The sequence below is a fragment of the Oncorhynchus mykiss genome, chromosome 26, assembly GCF_057628025.1.
Source record: "Oncorhynchus mykiss isolate SJ-2025 chromosome 26, ASM5762802v1, whole genome shotgun sequence".
Taxonomy (NCBI): Eukaryota; Metazoa; Chordata; class Actinopteri; order Salmoniformes; family Salmonidae; genus Oncorhynchus; species Oncorhynchus mykiss.
Window position 1 is genome coordinate 4,630,382 of NC_143047.1, and position 25,402 is coordinate 4,655,783.

The following is a 25,402-nucleotide window of genomic DNA, read 5'->3' on the forward strand; positions in this document are numbered from 1 at the left end:
CCCTCTCTAAAAATAACTAAATTATGAATAGCATGATGAAATGTATTAGATTAATTGGAAACGGGCAGTAGTCTAGCTAACTGAGTCTTTCGTCTATTTTTGTTTCCGTACAATGAGGGTAAATTGTGGTCTATGGATGGGCTTTGAGAAACGCAGGACTATACACAAAGCCGAAAAGGTCCATTTGTCTAAAGCTCAGTGACAGGTCGTTATCATTACACTCCCTTCTGAGACTCTGTTCCAAATTGCACCCTATTCCCTATATAGTGCACTACTTTCTATCAGGGCACATAGGGCTCTGGTAAAATGAAGTGTGCTATGTAGGAATAGGGTGCCATTGGGACGTAACCTTTAAGAGTCTAAATTAGATTTATAAAACAGGTTGTTTGGATCCTGGATGCTGATTGGACAAGCAGCCCACATTTTGCCTGGTAAAGCCTGTTGCATGCTTCCCAGTCGAAGCAGTTCACACATAGGGTACCAGTAAACATTTTGGACACACCTACTCGTTCAAGGTTTTTCTTTATTTTTACTATTTTCTACATTGTAGAATAATAGTGAAGACACATCAACACTATGAAATAACACAAATGGAATCATGTAGTAGCCAAAAAGGTGTTAAACAAATCTAAATATATTTTATATTTTAGACTCTTCAAAGTAGCCACCCTTTGCCTTGATGACAGCTTTGCAATCTCTTGCCATTCTCTCAACCAGCTTCACCTGGAATGTTTTTCCAATAGTCTTAAATGAGCTTCCACATATTCTGAGCACTTGTTGGCTGCTTTTTCTTTACTCTGCAATCCAACTCATAACAATTGGGTTGAGGTCGGGTTATTGTGGAGGCCAGGTCATTTGATGCAGCACTCCCAAAAAAAACAAAAAAAACAATTGTAATCACTCTCCTTCTAGGTAAAATAGCCCTTACACAGCCTGGAGGTGTGTTGGGTCATTTTCCTGTTGAAAAACAAATGATAGTCCCACTAAGCGCAAACCAGATGGAATGGCGTACCACTACGGAATGCTGTGGTAGCCATGCTGGTTGTGTGCCTTGAATTCTAAATAAATCACCAACAATGTCAAAATTGGACTCATCAGATCAAAGGACAAATGTCCACCTGTCTATTGTCCATTGATCATGTTTCTTGCCCCAAGCAAGTCTCTTCTTATTGGTGTACTTTAGTAATGGTTTCTTTGCAGCAATTCAAACATGAAGGCCTGATTCACGCAGTCTCCTCTGAACAGTTGAGGTTAAGATGTATATTTTACTTTTATTTGGGCTGCAATTTCTGAGGCTGGTAACTCTAATGAACCTATTCTCTGCAGCAGAGGTAGCTCATGAAGCTGGTTGAGAGAATGCCAAGAGTGTGCAAAGCTGTCATCAAAGCAAAGGGTGGCTACTTTTATGAATCTCAAATACAAAATAATACTTTTTGGTTTCTAAATTATTCCATATGTGTTATTTCATAGTTTTGTTGTCTTCACTATTATTCTACAATGTAGAAAATAGTAAAAAATTAAGAAAAACCTGGAACTAATAGGTGTGTCAACCTCTGACTGGAACTGTACACTAAATTAAATTAAGAATTGACAATCATTCTGTCAAAAGACAATCAATGTTAAGATAATTGTTTTATTACGTTATTAAAACATTAAGATTTCAATTGATTAACTAATGATTTAAACATTAAACAACAGTGATGTCACTAAAAGGTTAAATGATGTACAATGCATGGGAAACAAGAGTTAACCATATACGTCAATTTAAGTACCTACAGTAAGTGTGTGTGTCTGTGTGTGTGTCTTGTGCGTGAATGTGCGCATTTGTAATTGAGTGTTTACTGAGTAGCCACATCCACAGCTACTGTACTTCCTCATGTTGATCCAATAGAGAGGGGAGAGGCCACATGTGTCATAGGTAAATATGACAGGAAACACACATGGTTATGGTGGATGATTGGACAGAGAGAGGGGAGGAAGGAGAGAGAGAGAGAGAAAGAGAGAAAGAGGGAGGGATAAATCATTGGTCAGTAGCCCGGAGCCAAATTGAAATAAGCCGCAATTTGCTTAATAAAATTATGGACCACGTTGAACTACACAAAGGCAGGCGGTGGCTGGCTGGGGAGAGCATTCGCTTCAGGATCTCCTCTGCCCCTAACTTGCACACAGGGGCTAGCAGTGGTGTGTGAAGTGTGCACACATCCATTCTGACTCTGACACACACACACACACCTGCACACTCCATTTCAGCCACCTCTCGCAGTGAGGTGCAGGGTGTCATTTACGCACGCCACCTGTCAGCTTTAGAAAGAGTCTCCACCAAAAGCTTGTCCACCCAAGTGGGAACTGAAAAGGGGCATGCACCACCAGGCTAAGGAAGAGGGGGACCCTCCAAAATTGCAAGGGGAGGAGGAGGGGGACTCAAACCCCACAGGCTCTTCGGGAACCCAGTCTGCCCCCTCTCCCGAGACCACTATGGAGGGGGAAACTCAGCTGGAGGAAGAGGGGACCCCTGCTCTGACCCCCTACCCAAACAGTAGGCTCGGGGGGTCCTGTCGCCTGGGGTGTCTACTAGTGGCCCTGATCTTGATGCTCATCTCTCTCCTCGGCAGCTGGGCGGTGGTCCACCTCATCCTGGGATCCCGCGGAACCACGCCCTTCAGGATCCAGGCCAGTTATGACCGGCCGATCGAGCAGGACGCCACCGCCACCATCGACCCGGGTTTCACCACTACCATCGAACCGGGCTTCACCACCAACTGCACAGTGGGTAAGTGAACATCTAAGCTAGCAATTGCTGTGTTGTGTGTCTGCACGCTACTGATTGTGCTGTGGAGTGGGTAGAAGTTGAGGCTAAAGACTGATCCAAGATCAAATATTTGGGTTCTACTAATAGTTCTTTATAGAGAAGGTTAGGATTTGGAGTTGTCTAATCTGGTCCTGGATATGTGGTTATATGGGCACTGTCTACCTCAAGTGGGTGCTGTACATCCACATCTATGTAGATAACATAGCTGATTCGCTCTAAAAATTATCATCTGCTGTCCCCCTACTTTATTTAAATCAAACAAAATGTTATTGGTCACATGTGCTGAATACAACAGGTGTAGACTCTACAGTGAAATGTTACTTATGAACCATTCCCAAAATTGCAGATTTAAAAAGTTAGACACATATTTATAAACAAAAAAAATGAAACAATAACACCATCAAAACAATACATACATGTTAATTAACAGCTTACCAAAATGCCTGTCTTTTGAAGGCATGTGAAGTATACATTTCATTATTCTGTAGCCTTGAATCGAGTGTCAAAGGTTCCTTGCTCACATCTTTACACTTCCTTTTTGTTCAATTTACTGTGTTCCAAGCACAATGCTCTCAGTGATGTGTTGAAAATCACTAAATAAAATAACTGAATAAATAGCTTAAATGTAAAATTGATGTAATATGAATGTTATATTTTATTATTTCATCTTATTGTCATTATTTCATATTATTTGTCTTTGGATTGAAAAACTCAGTTAAATTAGCTACTACTGTATTTGCTTCTGGGAAATACAGTGAACTTTGGAAACAGTTGCTTTCATAGCTAAAGTTTTGATGACACAGCAATGGGTGTTTGAAAAGCCTTGCAAATGTTTTAAACTGGAGATTTTAACGGCTGCCGTTCTGGATGCTAACCCAATTACTGTATGTTGTGGAATGAAATGCACGGATGGCGTGCTACAGGGGATAGCATCGCTCTAATTGAACCTTGAGAATTCCTTAAATTAGGTTAATCCTGCTGATTCAATTTCCTCAAAGCTGGATGCAGAAATGTAGGGACCCTTGCTTTGAGGTTTCGAGGAAGTGTACATTATTATAGAAATGTGGTATAAGATGTGGATTTCAAAAGAGTAACAAGTTGAGTTATGGTTTTCCACTTTGGGTTAGTAGAACAGGCAAATCACTGTTACAGCAGCTATTGTGTGTCAGTAAAAGCAGAGAAACAGAGTGTGGACAAATACTTGATGGGATGTCCGCACTAAATTGATTTTCGCAAGTGACCAAGCGTCACCATGGAGCTTGACTGTTTAGGCACAGACTTTACACAAAAGTCAATTGAGAGAATGTCCTAAACTCTTAAGTTAACTATGTTTTTCAGAAATCTGTTTAGTGAGTTACTAGATAGAAGCTGCAAACAGAGTAGTCTGCAAGTACTAAACTTTAAGAACCATTGCACATCAAAGTGCAGACAACTTATCTTCTAACAAGCAGTGGCAGAAAAGTTTAGGAGGTAGTCGCAACCTTCAGTTTGATACACAGTTTCCCCTTTAAACAGTTCTACTGCATCGCTCTGAGTCTTAACACCGACAAGAAGAGATAAATGTTTACTGTGGAGAACTACGTATATCTAGCCAAGAAACCATGGTCCTAGAAACGTGTAAATCCAAACCCCTTTCAACTCTAGGTTTTTACAAATGTGCGAACACACCAAACATTTTATCGAACTGTACTTTGTGTCATCTTTTTGGAAAAGGATGACTGTCTCCCTTAAAAGGCCATTATTGTACTCCATGTCTTCTGTTTGAAGCGAAAGGAAGGTACATTTAAATCTACCAGCCTTTATTGAAAGGGAACCATATAATTCTATGGAGAGGCTGAGACTGATTGTTCAAGCAGAATATTTCAGTGTTTTTAGTCCAGAAAATACATATGACTCTGAAGTCTTAAGGCTCCAATTTTCTGATTCAATTTGAGGTGCTTTAATATTTTTTTTTGTTAAAATCAGAGCAGTTCAATAATTCTGTCAGTAAATCTACTGATTTATAATGTTTGACGTGATATTATTTCTGGCAGCTGTCTAATTGAGCCCAAAACTCACAGATGTTATCAAATGAAATGCACCGGACTGATCCATTGAGTTATCATGATTGAGTTATCTGAGATGCAAACATATTGAATGCTCACACACATCGATGCAAGCAAATGTATTTTGGCTGTATTACTTCCTCATTTTCCACATGCAGCACTTTACATTCAATGCAAAAATCTATTTGATGATCCCAACACACACACACATACACACACACAAAAGCAGACACCAGCTCCACACATAAAACTCATCCCTACTATTTGCGTAACAGTGCCTCTCAGACCTCCAACAACAGAACAGAACAGAACAGATTGCTGTTGCTCATGCAAATCCAAGAATTAGACAAGACTCTAATTGTTCTCCTGTTGGGTAGCTCACAACGTCCCCATTTTGGGGCCAACAACACACGCACACTCTGTTCTTTCCTAAAACAGCACCTGGGTACATTTCAACAGTACACCCATCCACCTCCGCATGTCTCTCCAAGCTAAACCTTAATCCCTCGCACCAGCTCTCCACAACAGCTATCAGCTGATCAACAATGGAGGAGAACGGTGTGCAGTGTACTGCTCGTCCCTCGAGCACCTGCCGCTAGGCCTGGCTCGAATTACATACAAGGCCCACTCTCAAACTCAAATCCCTTGTGGGGTTTGCTTGTTTGCCTTATTTGTTCCAGTCTCTGCTTCCGTAATGAGTTAATTGCGACTATTAATGATCGGTATTGTGAAGATTCGGGGGGGGGGGGCTAAGGCTGATAGGAGCTTGCGGTTTTAGTCATTGTTTTAATTCTGTCCCTGGGGTTTTGTCAAGTATACTCCCTCTCCGGCGCATGAGGTTGTCAGGCTGCTCATTATTACGCACATCAATGCCTCATCAGACTCACCTGGACTGAATCACCTGCCTGATTACCTTCCTTATATATGTCACTCTCTTTGGTTCTTTCCCGAGGCGTTAATGACTCTGTTTGTTTTTAATGTCTGTACACTACTTGTGTTTCTTGTTTTGTCCATGTTAGTTTATTTACCAAATTATTCACGCCCTGTATATGCTTCCCAAATCCCAGCGTATGCATTTTGTAGTACGTTGGGGTTAAGAGTTGCACACCAGAACTTGTATTTGTGTCTCATTCTCGGTGTGTAGGCCACGATAAGTACAATATTTGATCAACAGAATTTATGTAAATTGAACATGTAGTTTACGGCAGTCTTTTGAATTTGTGACCATGCCTCAGATCAAATGTTGCAATTTGAGAGAACCCTGCTAAGATCTACAGATAGTTCTTAAATCTGACACGCTCCTTCCTTTTGTGGCATCTTCCCTGCAAAAGCGATTACTGAAGCCGTGGCTTGGTGAGATATTCGTCAGCTAACAGCCACACAGGCCAAATTAATCAAGCAATGTGTCCTTAAGCTTTTTTCATCCTGCAACGCCAATGAACTCATCTGCCAAGGGGCAAAAAAGTGATTCCATTGCATTACCCAAAAGCAACTTGAGTGCTGACGCATCTATCGCTTAGGCTCATTGTTCCCTTTGACAAGTCGAAATGTCTCCGGCATATCACCGGTGACATGTCTGTATTTCGCACCGGCTGTTGTATTGGCATACAGATGAGCTTGTTATTCAGGAGAATCGCAGCCGTCCGCACTCTCCCAGTTTGTCTCACACAAAGCAAACAGGAGTGTTAGCGAAAGAAAGGACTGGCAGGATGAGTTCATTAACAGATCGTGTCAATAATAAATGTGTTTCAGTTTGTGTCTGTCTGTGCCATAGTAAAGCACAGGGGCATATGACAATAACCCTTGCTTATGAACACTGGATCATCACTTGTCATACCATATTTTAAGTCCTGTTTTACACTCCTGTTTATACACTTCTAGTTTGTTTCGCTTTGCAGATATTTCTATTACTTACACATTGTCACCAATGGATAAGTACACCAGATAAGGCAACAGCAAGTCCCTTCAGGGGACTTGAACCTCTAACCTCCTCTACCCTGGGCCATTTCCCTAACCATTACAACATGCTGCTGCAGGCCTCTAATGGGGCGTTACTGCAAGTATATACTCAGTGATTTGCTACACAGTGGCGGGAGGGTTTCACCTTACCCATCAATCACTTCTATTCTGGGGAGCCAGGGAAGTGAAATGAGTTAGGTGGTGGAGTGGATAGAGTGTCGGGTATAGGGATGGATGGATGGATGGAAGGGCAGGTTGTGGTAGAAGTGTAAGAGGCTGGACACATTGTTGGAGAACTGTAGACTCATATTCATTGAAGCATAGTGTAGTAACTACTTCAGAACAAAAGGTATGTGCACCATGATATGTACTCTTGTACTGTTATGTGGAATTGTTATGCTGGTTGCCTGTGAGATCTACCAAGTTCTAAATTGGATAGCAACAATGAGCTCCAATAGACTGTTACTGCACATACCACATATTTCTATCAGTTACATTTTCTGCATAATTTCCAATCCCCCATATATTTTTTTGAAAATATATACAGGACCAGTCAGAAGTTTGGACACACCTACTCATTCCAGGGTTTAAATTTAAATGTAGAAAATAGTAAACATATATAAAAACCCTTCAATTAGTAGGTGTGTCCAAACCTTTGATTGGAACTGTATATTATTTTAAATATATATATTTTTTTGAAATACAGTAATAAAAAAAATGTATTCACAATGACACCAATAAGATGACGTTGGCGGTTCTAGTATTAAGCTCTATCAATTATCTGTTTTTTTCACAATGCTAGCATCTTGGTGAATTGATCTGGAATCAAAGTCAACGGTCTATTGTACAAAAACAAAATGGCACATGAATTACCTAAGAATGATGGACACAGAATAGGTATTTATCCTCTTGCTGAGATCGAGTCCAGAAATAAGATGCGTCCCAAATGGTACACTATTCCCTACATAGTGCACTGCTTTTGACCAGGGGCCAAAACGCTCTGGTCAAATGTAGTGCACTATATAGGGAATAGGGTGCCATATGGGAAACGAGCATAGATGAGAATGAGACAAAATAAATGAGTGGTAGGAACGGAATTGAAAGACCCAATTGCAATCTAATAAGGATGATTGGCGATGGTTGGCGTAATTGAGATTTTATTGTCTCTCATGTCAATCAGCCTAGTAAATGTTAGGCCCAATGGCCAGCTAGTGAAACACTCATGAATCAATAAATGCATTGGGTTTGTAGATATGGAAGTAGTAAGAGGCAAACACAATGTAGCACACAGAAACAATTCCAGTGTGTGTGTGTGTGTGTGTGTATGCTCCTGCAAATGTAACATATGTACATTTATGCATGTTAAAGCGTTTTGTGCTTTTTTAGAATTAAGATATATCTCACCCCACTGAAAAACTTTTTTTTTTTACTTACAAAACACTTTAATAGCATGAATTAGTGATGTTTTGCTTTTAATCTCACTTATCCTCAACTTGCTAAAATATCCACCCTCTGTCTATATCTCGCGGCTCTCAGCCTCATCTCCTCTTCTCTCCCTCTGATCTCCACCCTTAGGCCCTTCCAAAAACAACTTGTGAGAAATGTCCCTCTCTTTACCAATACAAACCATATCTGTATTACAAACCCACCCTCTCAGATGCAATCATAGCTGCGGGTCTTATTTGATGATATTGAGGAAGTCTTCAATTGCCCTGGGCAAGTTGGGCGAAATGTTAATACAACGACGGATGTCAAATACAGCCGACATCTGGATCAGCCTAGTCTCCTGTGAGAGTAGAACATAGATTTTGAATGGAGATGAAATGAAATCATTGATGTTGATTGAACAACCTCAACGTTTTGTTTTGCTGTTTTCTTGAGGTGGTAGAACCCGGCCTACACTTAAATGATCTGAACTTCTGAGGTGTCGTTAAAACCTATATGATAACATGGTGATAACATACATGATGTTCATTAGTGTGATTACAGTGTCGGTACATAGATTTGTAAAAAAAAAAAAATACTTTCCTGTATGTCTTCTGGCTTTGCAACAGAAAACAACTAATAATTACATGTCACATGCACTCAAAATATACACAAAGAGGTCACATTAAGTGGCTTGTTCATAATAGTATTTCATGAGCTCATAATACAGAATTCAAGTGCGGTGTTAATTTGATAACTTTGCTTTGGTGAATGACTATAAACCCTGCAAATCAGTAGACTAGTTAGTAGCTCCACCCCCAAATGCCGCCATACTTTAAAATCACTCCACGTGTGATGATTTTCATTTGAAAGGGAGCTGGGAGCATCGCTAGCTCCTCTGTGACCCAACAGAGAAAACAACTGTACATCAAGGACAGGGGACCACCAATGTATCAAAGCTGACTCAGTGTAGCACGTGGCTTTACAAAAAGACACACTCCCACCACTCTGTGGTGCTTTGATGTACCTTGCCACTCTATATATGTTGGTAGCTTCATTTTGTTGTTGTTGCTATACACTCACTCTCACAGAGGGCTAGGCGTGTCCACGTTAGTAGTGAGTCTCACCTCGAAAGCTTCAAAGAAGGTGAGAAAAGTAAAGATGTCTCTTTGCACTGTGTCTGCAAGACACTTAGTATGTCTCTTTCAAATGTATTTCTGGCCAAGGCATCCATCTGACATGTGACGTATGTAATGAATAGGATATATGGAGGACAAAAGTCAACAAGGTAAACCAAAAAATGGGTACAATCAAAATGTGCAGGGACATGTCAATTTAAAGATAAATATTTTATTCAGTTGATTGAAAATGCACCATTGCATATTACATCATTCTTACTATTATTTTCTCTTACTTAAATGAAGTTTTTTATTGGGCAAAATACTTCAGATACTTAACATTGCTAGCAGTTCATTATTGTATTAATTAATTCCATTGTAATCTTGTTTATTTTACATATAACTAAGTAAACAGTCATCATTTCAATCCATGAACATAATTTCTGAGACACACTGTACACAAAAGTTTGTCAAAATGAAACGAAGATGCTTCTTTCCATTTATTTTCAATTTTGTCACATTGGTCTCCACACTCGCAATGCACCCGGCATAGATCCCCCTTCTCCTCCTACTGAGTGGCTTCCTCTGACAGAGATGGATCGTGATTGGGCTGTACTCTGACCAATAGAGCGTGGCTCTGGGCAGTTAATTGAATTCTTGAGCGAATGCCTCCTGTCCTGTCCACTGTCCAGAGGGAGCGTCAGGGGCATCCATCTTAGGATTCCGCCGACTGTAAATCTCCATGAATATCTCCCCATTCTGCCACCAGAGATTTGTGTGAGTGAAGTGCTCACCCTTGTGTGACCCCTGAGAAGCCCCCAGATTCTCCTGGGTGAGAGTGGAGAGCCCAGTATGAAAACAAAGCAGTCGTGTAGTGGTAGTGCTTAATTTAACTGTCCTGATTTAGTAGGTATTTGCTAGTCTTTATAGGGAAACATTGTGGTACAAATGTGTACTTTCTGGTACATTCAACACAATTGGTAACTACCGGGTATCAAATGGAGAGTCCACTATTGCAACAAGGCAGTGGTGTGTTGGTAATCAGAGCCATAATATAGACTACAGTATATGTGGTTCTGGTTGTAGTTCTCAGTTTTATTGTCCTGTTTCAGCAGGTGTTTGCCTACTGTTTACAGGGAAATGTTGTGGTACGAATGGGTGCAGTATCAGATAATAGGAGACTGTAAATTAAACCGTAACCATTGTCCATATTGGCAATAAGAGTTGTGGGATAATGGGTTAAAACAGGGAAATAGATAACTTGGATGGGATCGGAAAGAATAAGAAAATAATTCAAATAGTTTAGAGATATATTAAGGCAAACAATATATTACATAGGGAAATGTATATGGAATTACAACGGAAAGAAAATAAATGGTCCAGTTCTGTTCGTAATATACAAGCAACTCTGGAGTACTTCTACTCATTGACTAAGGCAAATGTTTTAAAGTCAATTTAATGACAAACAAAATTAGGGAAGTCCAAAGCATTATTATTGGTGTAATGTTTGTATAATCAGCAGGGATAGTAAGGAAGATAACTAAGGTACCTTATTAGAGGCTTGTTAAAGAACAAACGTCATCCCCAGAGTACAAGCTAGACTTGATGGAGTTGTGTACAGAAAACTTTTCAATAGATTCTCCAGATGTCGGTCCCGACAATAATTGTGATTAGAGGTGACTCACCCTCTCATGCCAAATTAGAAAAACAGAAATGCACATTCACATCTGCCATAGACTTGTTGTTGTACCTTAGTTTATGGCGTATGCTTCAATAGACTAACTTACTCAGTCATTATTCAAATCACTGTTACATTCTTAACCCAGCCACAGTGAAAGTTGAATTCAAATGAGGTCTCGGAACTTCTTGTTTTTACGTGATCTTGCAATCAAAATATTTCCCCCAGACGTACTTACCGGCCTGATCTCAATCTGTCTCTTTTAATTTGTCATACTGAGCATGTCACATGTAAATATTTTGGCAAATGTGGGCTGTTCTGTATGTTGGTGGTGCATCCATACTGACTTAGAGGATGTCCTAATATGGACACCTTATACCCATATTGGTATCATCAGTGTATTATTCCAAGTTGTTTAGAGTAGGTTCAAATGACCTTGATGTTAATAATATATTACATTTATCTTAATAGGGAACCAGTAAGGTCCAAGCCGACATGCCTGACTAACATTCTTGACACAATATGATAGTAATAGAGTTTACTATTGTTGTTCATTACTTAGCTGTTGGTTATTTTGGCACTTTTCAAAGAGCAAAAACTGCTCCCCACTGACACTAACTTCATCAAACCTATCAAAGACAAATTCTTATCATCATTCTTCTTGACAGCTTGATGATGGCTACAGAAATCATAAGGGGGAGAAAGAAGCTCTAGGCTACTAGTATTCCATCATTTCTTGTCTCGCAGTTTATTTTCACAGTGCATCATCACTTTAACAGAGCCAGACAATCAGCATTTCATAACAGAGCCGAGCTATCACCATACCTTATCGGCACACATATTTTCCCCTTGTGGCTTCTGTATAATATACCAGTAAGAAATAAGAAATCAAATGGCAGGACCGAAACAGTGGCTTCCTGATTCTGGGCGGTGATACGGGAAATGTCATTATAAGGTGAAACTTGTTTGTGACCTGTGAAATCTTTGTAGACCTTGAGACGGTATGAGAAAGAGTGATTCATATCCTGTTTTCATATTGTACGGTGGCCCTAGGGGGCAAACCAGCCTTAATATTGTTAGAGTATTTATATTAAAGTTGTATTGTCACATGCACAAGTACAGTGAAATGCTTTTTATTTGCCAGCTCTTTCCCAATAATGCAGTAAGCAATACCAGTAGTAAAAATATGATACTATAAAATAAAGTAGAGTAAAACAAAAACACAGGGAATAGAAATAAGAAGAACAGAAGGAAGTAAGTTATATAAAGGGTCAGTTCCAGAGTCAGTACCATTACCATATTTACAATGTGAAGGGATACTGAAATGGTAGAGGTAGATATGTATAGAGGTAAGGTGACTAGGCATCAGGATACACTATATACAAATTTGTGGATTCTGCTATTTCATCCACACACGTTGCTGACAGATATATAAAATTGAGCACACTGCCATCCAATCTCCATAGACAAAAATTGGCAGTAGGATGGCCTCACTGAAGAACTCAGTGACATAGAAAGCCACCTCTCCAAGAAGTCAGTTTGTCAAATTTCTGCCCTGCTAGATCTGCCCCGATCAACGGTTAATGTGAAGTGGAAACATCTAGGAGCAACAAAGGCAAAGTGGTAGGCCACACAAGCTCACAGAACAGGCCCACTGAGTGCTGAAGCACGTAGCGCATAACAATCGTCTGTCCTCGGTTACAACACTCAGCACAAGAACAGTTCAACGGAAGCTTCATGAAATGGGTTTCCATGGCTGAGTATCCTCACACAAGCCTAAGATCACCATGCGCAATGCCAAGTGTTGGCTGGAGTGGTGTAAAGCTTGCTGACATTGGACTCTAGAGCAGTGGAAACACGTTCTCTGGAGTGATGAGTCACGCTTCACCATCTGACAGTCCGATTGACGAATCTTGGTTTGGCGGATACCAGGAGAACGCTACCTGCCCCAATGCATAGTGCCAACTGTAAAGTTTGGTGGAGGAGGAATAATAGTCTGGGGCAGTTTTTTATGGTTTGGGATAGACCCCTTAGTTCCAGTGAATGGAAATGTTAACGCTTCAACATACAATGACATTCTAGATGATTTTGTGCTCCCAACTTTGTGGCAATTGTTTGGGCATGTCCCTTTCCTGTTTCAGCATGACAATGCCCGTGTGCACAAAGCGAGGTTAGTACATGAATAGTTTGTCGAGTTCAATGTGGAGGAGCTTGAATAGCCTTCACAGAGCCCTGACCTCAACCCTATCGAACACATTTGGGATGATTTAGAGCGCAGACTGCGAGCCAGGAATATTCGCCTGACCTCACTAATGCTCTTGTGGCTGAATGGAAACAAGTCCCCTCAGCAATGTTCCAACATCTAGTGGAAAGCCTTCCCAAGAAGAGTGGAAGCTGTTATAGCAGCAAATGTTGGACCAACTCCATATTAATGCCCATGATTTTGGAATGAGATGTTCGATGAGTGTCCACATACTTTTCATGAAGTGAATATTTGTATGGGCATTTTCAGCCCTTTCCTAGGTAGTTTATTAGAGATATACATAATATGGAAAAGGTATGAGAGAGCCAAGCCTATTAACCCTCTGGCTCTCTCATCCACTCCAGGCTTTTGGGAGTGAAGGTGGACAATGTCCCCAAATGCTCTGGTAGCTTTCATAGCTGGGATAAGTTCTTTCCTCTTCTTGCGCATAGCTTTAAAATAGTCCTCGTTTAAGATAATGTATGTTCCTCTCAAGTTCTCGGCTCTTTCCAGAACAGGTACCCTGTCCTTGAGCCTCAGCAACTTGACCACCATCGACCTGGGACTGTCACCTGGGCCGGTAGTGGGTTTTCCAGTCCTGTGGGCGCGCTCCACCTCAAACTTCCTGTGGTTCATCTTCAGTTCCTCCGAGATCATTTCCCTGACTTTGTCCTAAGACTCTGTCCAGGTCTCATGCAGAGATTCTGCAATTCCATCCACAAGATGGAGTGGGACAATATTCCACAGACCACAATCAACAGCCTGATCAATTCTATATGAAGGAGATGTGTGGCGCTGCAAATGGTGGTCACACCAGATACTGACTAGTTTTCTGATCTACCTTTTTTTAAGGTATCTGTGAACATCTGTATTTCCAGTCATGTGATGTCCATAAATTACTGCCAAATGTATGTACACTGCTCAAAAAAATAAAGGGAACACTTAAACAACACAATGTAACTCCAAGTCAATCACACTTCTGTGAAATCAAACTGTCCACTTAGGAAGCAACACTGATTGACAATACATTTCACATGCTGTTGTGCAAATGGAATAGACAACAGGTGGAAATGACAGGCATTTAGCAAGACACCCCCAATAAAGGAGCGGTTCTGCAGGTAGTGACCACAGACCACTTCTCAGTTCCTATGCTTCCTGGCTGATGTTTTGGTCACTTTTGAATGCTGGCGGTGCTTTCACTCTAGTGGTAGCATGAGACAGAGTCTACAACCCACACAAGTGGCTCAGGTAGTGCAGCTCATCCAGGATGGCACATCAATGCGAGCTGTGGCAAGAAAGTTTGCTGTGTCTGTCAGCGTAGTGTCCAGAGCATGGAGGTGCTACCAGGAGACAGGCCAGTACATCAGGAGACGTGGAGGAGGCCGTAGGAGGGCAACAACCCAGCAGCAGAACCGCTACCTCCGCCTTTGTGCAAGGAGGAGCAGGAGGAGCACTGCCAGAGCCCTGCAAAATGACCTCCAGCAGGCCACAAATGTGCATGTGTCTGCTCAAACGGTCAGAAACAGACTCTTGAGGGTGGTATGAGGGCCCGACGTCCACAGGTGGGGGTTGTGCTTACAGCCCAACACCGTGCAGGACGTTTGGCATTTGCCAGAGAACACCAAGATTGGCAAATTCGCCACTGGCGCCCTGTGCTCTTCACAGATGAAAGCAGGTTCACACTGAGCACATGTGACAGACGTGACAGAGTCTGGAGATGCCGTGGAGAACGTTCTGCTGCCTGCAACTTCCTCCAGCATGACCGGTTTGGCGGTGGGTCAGTCATGGTGTGGGGTGGCATTTCTTTGGGGGGCGCACAGCCCTCCATGTGCTCGCCAGAGGTAGCCTGACTGCCATTAGGTACCGAGATGAGATCCTCAGACCCCTTGTGAGACCATATGCTGGTGCGGTTGGCCCTGGGTTCCTCCTACTGCAAGACAATGCTAGACCTCATGTGGCTGGAGTGTGTCAGCAGTTCCTGCAAGAGGAAGGCATTGATGCTATGGACTGGCCCGCCCGTTCCCCAGACCTGAATCCAATTGAGCACATCTGGGACATCATGTCTCGCTCCATCCACCACGTTGCACCACAGACTGTCCAGGAGTTGGCGGATGCTTTAGTCCAGGTCTGGGAGGAGATCCCTCAGGAGACCATCCGCCACCTCATAAGGAGCATGCCCAGGCGTTGTAGGGAGGTCATACAGTCACGTGGAGGCCACATACAACTGAGCCTCATTTTGACTTGTTTTAAGGACATTACATCAAAGTTGGATCAGCCTGTAGTGTGGTTTTCCACGTTAATTTGAGTGTGACTCCAAATCCAGACCTCCATGGGTTGATACATTTGATTTCCATTGATAATTTTTGTGTGATTTTGTTGTCAGCACATTCAACTATGTAAAGAAAAAAGTATTTAATAAGAATATTTCATTCTTTCAGATCTAGGATGTGTTATTTTTGTGTTCCCTTTATTTTTTTGAGCAGTGTATTTCAATTGGCTGATTTCCTTATGTAACATCGTTGAAATTGTTGCTTGTTGCGTTTATATTTTTGTTCAGATCCCTCCCAGTTTCACAACATGGTAGCATATCATATGTATATAAAGTACATGTGTGTATATGTTTACAATGTATACTTTTTGTTGTAAATGGTAGGGGAGAGTGGGGTCAGTTGAGCCGCCCTTATTTCTAGGAAACCCAAAATCAATCATTTGAACAAATATTTAGGAAGAGGTCATCATTTCATGAAGTCTGTGATTGAAGAAACCACACAGAAAAAGTGGTAAGCAAGTTAGGTCCAAATAATGGATTTTCACCAAAGTCAAATGAATTTATTGTGTTTGAGCAGGGGTGTCAAACTCATTCCATGGAGGGTCTAGTGTCTGTGGGTTTTATTTTGCCTTTCAAATAAGACCTAGACAACAAGGTGAGGGGAGTTCTTTACTAATTAGTGACCTTAATTCATCAATCAAGTACAAAGGAGGAGTGAAAACCTGCAGACACTCAGCCTTCCATGGAAGAGTTTGACACGTGCGTTAGAGGTTTCATGATGCTTATATCTAAACCAAGGTAGATCTTTTTAAGATTGTACTTAAGTTGGGGTCTCAAAAAGCTTTGATATGTGGTCGTAAACCTAGCATGAAAGTGAATCCTTGTAGCTGTGTGGTCTAATATAGTAAAAAGGTTTGCCTTGGGGTAAGTTGAACCAATGGTCATGGGGAATGGGAAAGGAAAGGGGATACCTCGTCAGTTGCACAAGTGAATGCATTCAACCAAAATTTGTCTTCGCATTCAATGGTTGAGTCAATTGCAAGTTGAGCAAATTGAAGTGTTCTTTCCAGGCGTAATGTAAGTTATTATCACTGGGATATGAAGTAAAAACAGGGCCTGTGTTAAGTGTTTAAAAAAGTAGAAAGTGTATGTTTGGTGTTAAGACTTAAAGGATGCAAAATTGTTATTGAGATGAATTGTGTTTGGGAAATAAAGATAGACATGGTAATATTTCATTCATTAGAGAAATGTGTAGGCGACTTAACTTACTGTCCTGTCGCTCAACTTATCCTATATATTTTTAAACTAATGTTTACATGAATTCTGATCATTTCTAGGGATACAGTGTATTTCAGGATGTTGTGTAACAGTCAGAAGTTTGGACACCTACTCATTCAAGGGTTTTTCTTTATTTTTACTATTTTCTACATTGTAAAATAATAGTGGACATCAAAATGATGAAATAACTTATATGGAATCATGTAGTAACCAACAAAAATGTTAAACAAGTCTAAATATATTTTATATTTGAGATTCTTCAAAGTAGCCACCCTTTTCCTAGATGACAGCTTTGCACATTCTTAGGATTTTCTCAACCAGCTTCACCTGGTATGCTTTTCCAGCAGTCTTGAAGGATTTACCACATTCTGAGCACTTGTTGGATTCTTTTCCTTCCCTCTGCGGTCAAACTCATCCCAAACCATATCAACTGGGTTGAGGTCGGGGTGATTGTGGAGGCCAGGTCATCTGATGACGAAGTCCATCACTCTCCTTCTTGATCAAATAGCCCTTACACAGCCTGGAGGTGTGTTGGGTCATTGTCCTGTTGAAAAACAAATGATAGTCTGTCGCGGTAGGGGATTTTGCTATAGGTCCGTTAAGGTACCCCCGTTGAGAGTGATACAAGTCGTCTCACTCAAGTTCTCATGTCACCCGGCTAACAGGTGACTCACAGGTCCGCCGGACTGACCTGGTTATGTATCCTGCCCTTTATTCGGAGATTAGCCTTGTGTGATGCCGTTAGGCTGGTTTCGGGATCTTAGATAATATCAATCAGACTTAGAGTACCGCTTGCTTTACTTTCACTTTCCCTTTGTATGCTCTTATATCTAGACTCACGCAATCTATAACTTGGTTACGATTTACATTCTATGTCCGTCGACTAATACTACTTGAATATTAATATAGAGAATACCTGTTACAATAAAATGATTATTCTGTCCAAACCGTTATATTGTCTTTAGTGCAGAACTAGACTTGTTTCCCTAGATTGGGAGTGTCAGAGGTGTTCTCTCCCCTAGGGTTTTGGGTCTAGTTTGTACTTATTATTCAATGTTTGCAATTCACACAGTTGAATACGTTATTACAGTTTCTTTCTGGTCCTTAATCTATAACATCAATCATCATCAAAACACTTACTACTATTAATGCCTTATTACAACAAGTGGTTAATTACCTTTCCGCAGGTTGACCTGGTTGGTCCCCAAAGAGTATGTTCTTCCACTCACAATTTCTCCAGAGGCTTATCCAATCACTCAGTATCTGTTTCTCCTACTAGAAGTTGTACTATGATTTACAGATTAGTGGAGAGAACTGTTCGAGATCAAGACCCTTTGTAACACCACTGATGCTATTTATCCACTCCGGTTAGGAGGTGGATGTATTCAGCACAAGGAGTGTATTGGGTGGTTGTCTCAGTATGTCTCGTTCAGAAATCAGAAGTCAAGAGATACAATTGTTCTAGAGTATGAAAGTCAGATATTACCTTTTAGGTTGATGATAGTTGAAGTATCACGAGCTGTCTGTCAGTGATAAGTCAAGTGGCACTGTCATGTCTTTCCATTGAAAGCATGCTTCTTATATACTCTTTCTTCAGGACCAAGTCAACCAATGCTCTGAATTCTATTTTTAAAGCGGCGTATCCTCGCACTGAAGTGCGAGTTGCACTTCAGTGCTAGTTGCTAGTTGCAGTGCTTCGGGTGGCTGTGTGGTGAGGTGGCAGTGCTATTATTAGTTGCAGTGCTTCTGGTGGCTGTGTCTATGGATCATCTAAACCCAAATCTTCCATCAAGTTCACCCAGGGTGAGGTGTCCTCAAAGCTCTTTTTTGTGCTCTTGCGTCAAGACCCACTAAGTGCAAACCTAGGTGGGATGGTGTATCGCTGCAGAATGCTGTGGTAGCCTTGTTGGTTAAGTGTGCCTTGAATTCTAAATAAATCACTAACAGTGTCACCAGCATATCACCCCCACACAATCACACCTCCTCCTCCCTGATTCACGGTGGGAAGTACACAGGCGGAGATCATCCTTTCACCTACTCTGCGTCTCTCAAAGAAAATGTCTTACCCAACTCTCCCCTACATAATACCAGTTTGGCATACGTGTCCATTTTAAGACACCCTAAAGCCTCAATCATGTCATTCTGATGATGATTCATTGCCCTCTGTTGACAGATATGTTTCTATCTCTCTCTTTGCTTCTCTCCAGATCCCTACCCAATCCACAACATCACCCTCCAGGGCCAGTACCACTGTAACCAGGGCCCAGGGGTCCCTCTTGGACAGCTGTGTGACTTCAAGATGGACTGCCCGCTCGGCGACGATGAAGGGAACATGTGCCGTGAGTACAGCCTATCTACTTGAATCCCATGCCTCTGCCATGCTTCACTATTGCTTCTCACCCTTGACGTTTCCTGTGGAAGTAATTTTGGATTCTAGAACACATTCGTTATCTCAAGGCCCAGGAATAGTTGTTCTGCCAAAGTTGGGTTAGAAAGTCCCCTAGCCCTGGATATTTTTGTATGTGTGTGTAGCTGGATATGTTTGTGTGCAAGGTCGTCATGCCCATTGAAAATGCGCAGCTCTCAGTTTTTTTCATATATACACTGAAAATATAGAAGATAGTGTTTTCTTTAAGGCATGATTACTTCAAAGCAATTTGAATTTGGGCATCAATGCTCCCTAAAAATAATTAGGTACTGTACATGACGTGCGTGTGTGTGTGTAGTTTATCATTTATACATATATAATTGCATGTGTGTCGATGCACATATCTCTGGAAATACATTTGAAGTGAATTCCGGAAAAGCATACAGAATGTTAATTTATACTAAATGACTTACCTTCCATGCACATACATATGAAGCTGAATTAAGAACATGCCCCCACAGTGCACGATTAGCCTCCTGTGTGCCACTTATTAGCATGATGGCTGCTCCCCTGTGCTTATAGGTTGACAAACTGGGGGGGCTAGCGAGATAAGAGGCTTTTTCCCTGCTAATGACACTACGTGCGTGCTAATCCAGTAGGTAGTGTACATTTTGAATGTGCTGTGTGTTGGAGATGCCCCAGAGAGACAAACTATTTAATGAAAGGGATTCTGAGTATAATTAGTTGAATTAAGCGCCACTTAAAACATGAAATGCATGGAAATCCGTATGTGTAACAACCAGAGGTTGCACAGCCTCATAGTCACTGGAATTCATGATGCCATGGTCTTTCTACAGGGAGTGACTTGAGAGGTGTTCATAACATGATTAGGACGCTCGTTACGCATCCAACACACATCCAATGTTTGCTCACGCTTTGTGGCAAATGCTCTGCTGTATCTTATCTGCGAATAATGCCAGTCAACCTTGTCAAATGTGGAGTAGTTATTTGTTCATGGCTACGATAACACTAGTTACATCATTGATCTCATTTATTGGATTGGCTGTATTTGACATGAGAAGTGGGTAAAACCAAAACATGAAAGAGAAAGTACCAAATTATATTACTCTACTTTTGTAAAAGCAATGGATCACCAGCCCATTTCCTGATGATTGCAACATGATAGTAAGGACATAAAGGCTGATTAAACTGTGTTGGGAACCTAGAGCTCTCCTCTCTGTCTTTCTGTCTCTCGCTCTCTCTCTCTCAATCTGTCAGATCTGAGAGGGAATTACTTCACTTTTTTATTTTCCATTAAGCACTATTACCAGTGATTCATGTGTTTTTTGTGTTTCTCTCCATTTACTCTCCTCACCCTGCCCATGATCTTTTCTCTCACTCTCTTCTTCTTTCCTCCCTCTTTCTCTGTCACTCACTCCCTCTCTTTCCCATTTGTCCCTCCCTTTCTATCTTTCTCTCTCCTTCCCCCCCATGTCTCTCTGTCCACTCTCTCTCATCTCTCTTTTCTCCCTCCCTCCCCTTCAGTCATATACAGCTGTGCCCTGCAATTGCGTCATCCTACCCGCCATGGGATATTCGCGACTCTGAGTACCAAAGCACACTGTCTTACCCTTAACCTATTCAATATGATCCAGACATGATTTATCTTTTCCTTTAATCTAATTAAGTACGACAACGCATGTTGCCAAAACTCATTGACTGGAGAAGGGAGAAGAAGAAAAGTAGAATCTAGCTCAGCTCAAGTCAATCATGACAAATATCTGACATTGACATTGAGGATGGAAGAAGGTGGTGTAGGGTGGGGGTGGATGTCCCCCCCAGATTTGCTTTTACACATCCGCCCCGGTTAGAGGATCAAAGTCTCTGCTGGTCAAATTCAATCAATCAAATGTATTTATAAAGCCCTTTTTAAATCAGCAGATGTCACAAAGTGCTATACAGAAACCCAGCATAAAACCCACACATCAAGCAATGCAGATGTAGAAAGGTAGGAACCTAGGAAGAAACTTAGAGAGGAACCAGGCTCTGAGGGCTGGCCTGTCCTCTACTGGCCACGCCGGGTGGAGATTATAACAGTACATGGCCATATAAGGCCAGATTGTTCTTAAAGATATTCATAGAGGACCAGCAGGGTCCTCTTTCCATACAAAGAGAAATAATGAAGAAAAACTATTGATGAAATATATTGGTGCTCATCAGCCATTGGACATAAACATTACAAAACAAGTTGGAAATCAAAAAGCAAATTCAACAATGTGGTTTGGATGGAATAAGCGGCTAACTGCAAGCATTGTAAAGCAATCACTGGCCTAATCATTTGGTCTATTTTCTCCTCTTAATTTTGCCTACTGTTCTGACTTGGTAGTCCACATGGAGCCTATGACCTGTTTTAGAGAAGTGTAATCATGAAATATTATAAGAGCTTTCATTGTCTGCTTATATGTCCCCTTTATTTATCCTACAGTTCTGACTTGAACTGAATGGCCCATGTTCGCTGCACATTTCAAAAGTGCTGAACAAATAGTTATATTGACTACGTCATATAGCTCGCTCATTAATGACGGATTGCCTCTTATCCGCTTGTCGTCCCCTTATGCCATAGTTTGTACATCTCAATTGTCATTTGTTTAAGCAAGTCAGCCATGTCAGCTAAATGAGCCTGAAGGAACTGTTTCGCTGCCTGATAAGGCTTTGCTGATAGCCAGGTGTACCAGTGGTAAGATGTTGAGACTGCTGCTGGGTCTTTGCTGTTAGGACAGCTTTATGTAGGCCCTAACAGTTTGTGGGCACCATTTGTCACCGTTATAGTGCAATTAAAGGAGTGTTTAGTGTTGTGTTGTGTAGTGGCTGTGCTGGCATGCATCCCAATTAATTGTTTTTGCCCCACCAAGATTTACATGCTAAAATCACCACTGGTTAGCAGCATGCATCCTTGCTGAGATAACTTGGCAAATTCTATGTGAAACATGTCTAATGGTCCTACTAGAAGGCTTGAACAACTACCTGCCCCCTATGAAGTCACTTTTCGGCAGTTAAATACTGTATACAGTACAGACACCCCCATTCGCAGCAGGCTTGAATCCCTCCCCTTTTTTCTCTTATTTTGATATCTCCGATTTTCTTTCTCCTCCCTCTCTCCGACACCCTAGCCCAGAGGTCTAACTCAGAGGTCTAGCTATCTTCATGTCTTTCAGACTTGTACAAGCAAGTTGTTTGGATGGCTCCCCACTCTATCTTGCTCTCTCGCTCTTTCTCTCCTAGGTCAATTTATCTGCAGTTACAGCTCGTTTGAGGCTACTCACTCTCTTCTCTCTCTACCGCTATCTCTCAATTTCAGGTCAGTTTCTCAATGGCAGCTATTGCTCCTTCGAGGACGGTGAGTGCGGATGGCAGCCAATTGCAGCCAAGGGATCCTCCTGGAGGCGTGTTCGCACCATTCCAAAGAAGGTGCGGCCTAGCTGTCCATCATCCTCAGGTGAATCATCAGTGCTTTTTAAAGACATGTCGTCACTTAAATATTTATACAGTGGGGCAAAAAAGTATTTAGTCAGCCACCAATTGTGCAAGTTCTCCCACTTAAAAAGATGAGAGAGGCCTGTAATTTTCATCATAGGTACACTTCAACTATGACAGACAAAATTAGAAAAAAATCCAGAAAATCACATTGTAGGATTTTCAATGAATTTATTTGCAAATTATGGTGGAAAATAAGTATTTGGTCAATAACAAAAGTTTATCTCAATACGTTGTTATATACCCTTTGTTGGCAATGACAGAGGTCAAACGTTTTCTGTAAGTCTTCACAAGGTTTTCACACACTGTTGCTGGTATTTTGGCCCATTGCTCCATGAAGATCTCCTCTAGAGCAGTGATGTTTTGGGGCTGTTGCTGGGCAACACAGACTTTCAACTCGCTCCAAATATTTTCTATGGGGTTGAGATCTGGAGACTGGCAAGGCCACTCCAGGTCCTTGAAATGCTTCTTACGAAGCCACTCCTTCGTTGACCGGGTGGTGTGTTTGGGATCATTGTCATGCTGAAAGACCCAGCCACATTTCATCTTCAATGCCCTTGCTGATGGAAGGAGGTTTTCACTCAAAATCTCAACATACATGGCCCCATTCATTCTTTCCTTTACACGGATCAGTCATCCTGGTCCCTATGCAGAAAAACAGCCCTAAAGCATGATGTTTCCACCCCCATGCTTCACAGTAGGTATGGTGTTTTTTGGATGCAACTCAGCATTCTTTGTCCTCCAAACACGACGAGTTGAGTTTTTACCAAAAAGTTATATTTTGGTTTCATCTGACCATATGACATTCTCCCAATCTTCTTCTGGATCATCCAAATGCTCTCTAGCAAACTTCAGACGGGCCTGGACATGTACTGGCTTAAGCAGGGGGACACGTCTGGCACTGCAGGATTTGAGTCCCTGGCGGCGTAGTGTGTTATTGATGGTAGGCTTTGTTACTTTGGTCCCAGCTCTCTGCAGGTCATTCACTAGGTCCCCCCGTGTGGTTCTGGGATTTTTGCTCATCGTTCTTGTGATCATTTTGACCCCACGGAGTGAGATCTTGCGTGGAGCATCAGATCGAGGAAGATTATCAGTGGTCTTGTATGTCTTCCATTTCCTAATAATTGCTCTTTGGTTTGATTTCTTCAAACCAAGCTGCTTACCTATTGCAAATTCAGTCTTACCAGCCTGGTGCAGGTCTACAATTTTGTTTCTGGTGTCCTTTGACAGCTCTTTGGTCTTGGCCATAGTGGAATTTGGATTGTGACTGTTTGAGGTTGTGGACAGGTGTCTTTTTACACTGATAACAAGTTCAAACATGTGCCATTAATACAGGTAACAATTGGAGGACAGAGGAGCCTCTTAAAGAAGAAGTTACAGGTCTGTGAGAGCCAGAAATCTTGCTTGTTTGTAGGTGACCAAATACCTATTTTCCAAAATAATTTGCAAATAAATTCATTAAAAATCCTACAATGTGATTTTCTGGATTTTTTTTCTCATTTTGTCTGTCATAGTTGAAGTCTACCTATGATGGAAATTACAGGCCTCTCTCATATTTTTAAGTGGGAGAACTTGCACAATTGGTGCCTGACTAAATACTTTTTTGCCCCACTGTGTGTGTGTATATATATATATATATATATATATATATATATACATATACATATACATATACATATACATACATACATACATACATACATACATACATACATACAGTTGAAGTCGGAAGTTTGCATACACCTTAGCCTAATACATTTAAACTTGGTTTTTCACAATTCCTGACATTTAATCCTAGTAAAAATCACTGTCTTAGGTCAGTTAGGATCACCACTTTATTTTAAGAATGTGAAATGTCAGAATAATAGTAGAGTTTCAGCTTTTATTTATTTCATGACATTCCCAGTGGGTCAGAAGATTACATACACTCAATTAATTGTTTAACTTGGGTCAAACGTTTCAAGTAGCCTCCCACAAGCTTCCCACAATTGTTTGGCTGAATTTTGGCCCATTCCTTCTGACAGAGCTCGTGTAACTGAGTCAGGTTTGTAGGCCTCCTTGCTCGCACATGCTTTTTCAGTTCTGCTCACAAATTTTGTGATGGGCTTTGTGATGGCCACTCCAATACCTTGAATCTGTTGTCCTTAAGCCACAACTTTGACACAACTTTGGAAGTATGCTTGGGGTCATTGTCCATTTGGAAGACCCATTTGCGACCAAGCATTAACTTCCTGACTGATGCCTTGAGATGTTGCTTCAATATATCCACATTATTTTCCTACCTCATGAAGCTATCTATTTTGTGAAGTACACCGGTCTGTCCTGCAGCAAAGCACCCCCACAACATGATGCTGCCACCCCCCGTGCTTCACGGTTGGGATGGTGTACTTCTGCTTGCAAGCAACCCCCTTTTTCCTCCGAACATAAAGATTGTCATTATGGCCAAACAGTAATTGTTTTGTTTCATCAGACCAAAGGACATTTCTCCAAAAAGTTGCAAACCGTAATCTGGCTTTTTTATGGTGGTTTTGGAACAGTAGCTTCTTCCTTGCTGAGCGGCCTTTCAGGTTATGTTGATATAGGACTCGTTTTACTGTGGATATAGTTACGTTTGTACCTGTTTCCTCCAGTATCTTCACAAGGTCCTTTGCTGTTGTTCTGGGATTGATTTGCACTT

The 25,402-nt window shown here is 41.4% G+C and overlaps 1 protein-coding gene and 1 long non-coding RNA gene across 2 annotated transcripts in view; one reads left to right on the plus strand and one right to left on the minus strand.

Annotated features, from left to right (window-relative positions):
• The first annotated feature begins 2,029 nt into the window (after positions 1-2,029).
• The window catches only part of LOC110506268 (ALK tyrosine kinase receptor), a 167,324-nt gene continuing 143,951 nt past the window's right edge, over positions 2,030-25,402 (plus strand). The window contains exons 1-3 of the mRNA XM_021585704.3: positions 2,030-2,770; positions 19,031-19,162; positions 22,550-22,687. Of these exons, the coding sequence (XP_021441379.3) occupies positions 2,359-2,770; positions 19,031-19,162; positions 22,550-22,687 (682 nt within the window). The 5' untranslated portion in view covers positions 2,030-2,358. The remainder of the gene's footprint in view (positions 2,771-19,030; positions 19,163-22,549; positions 22,688-25,402) is intronic.
• On the minus strand, positions 16,938-18,381 carry LOC149971354 (uncharacterized). Its single transcript, XR_016492169.1, has 2 exons — positions 18,001-18,381; positions 16,938-17,367 (listed from the first exon to the last, which is right to left on the minus strand). It is a non-coding gene; the product is annotated as an uncharacterized LOC149971354 (long non-coding RNA).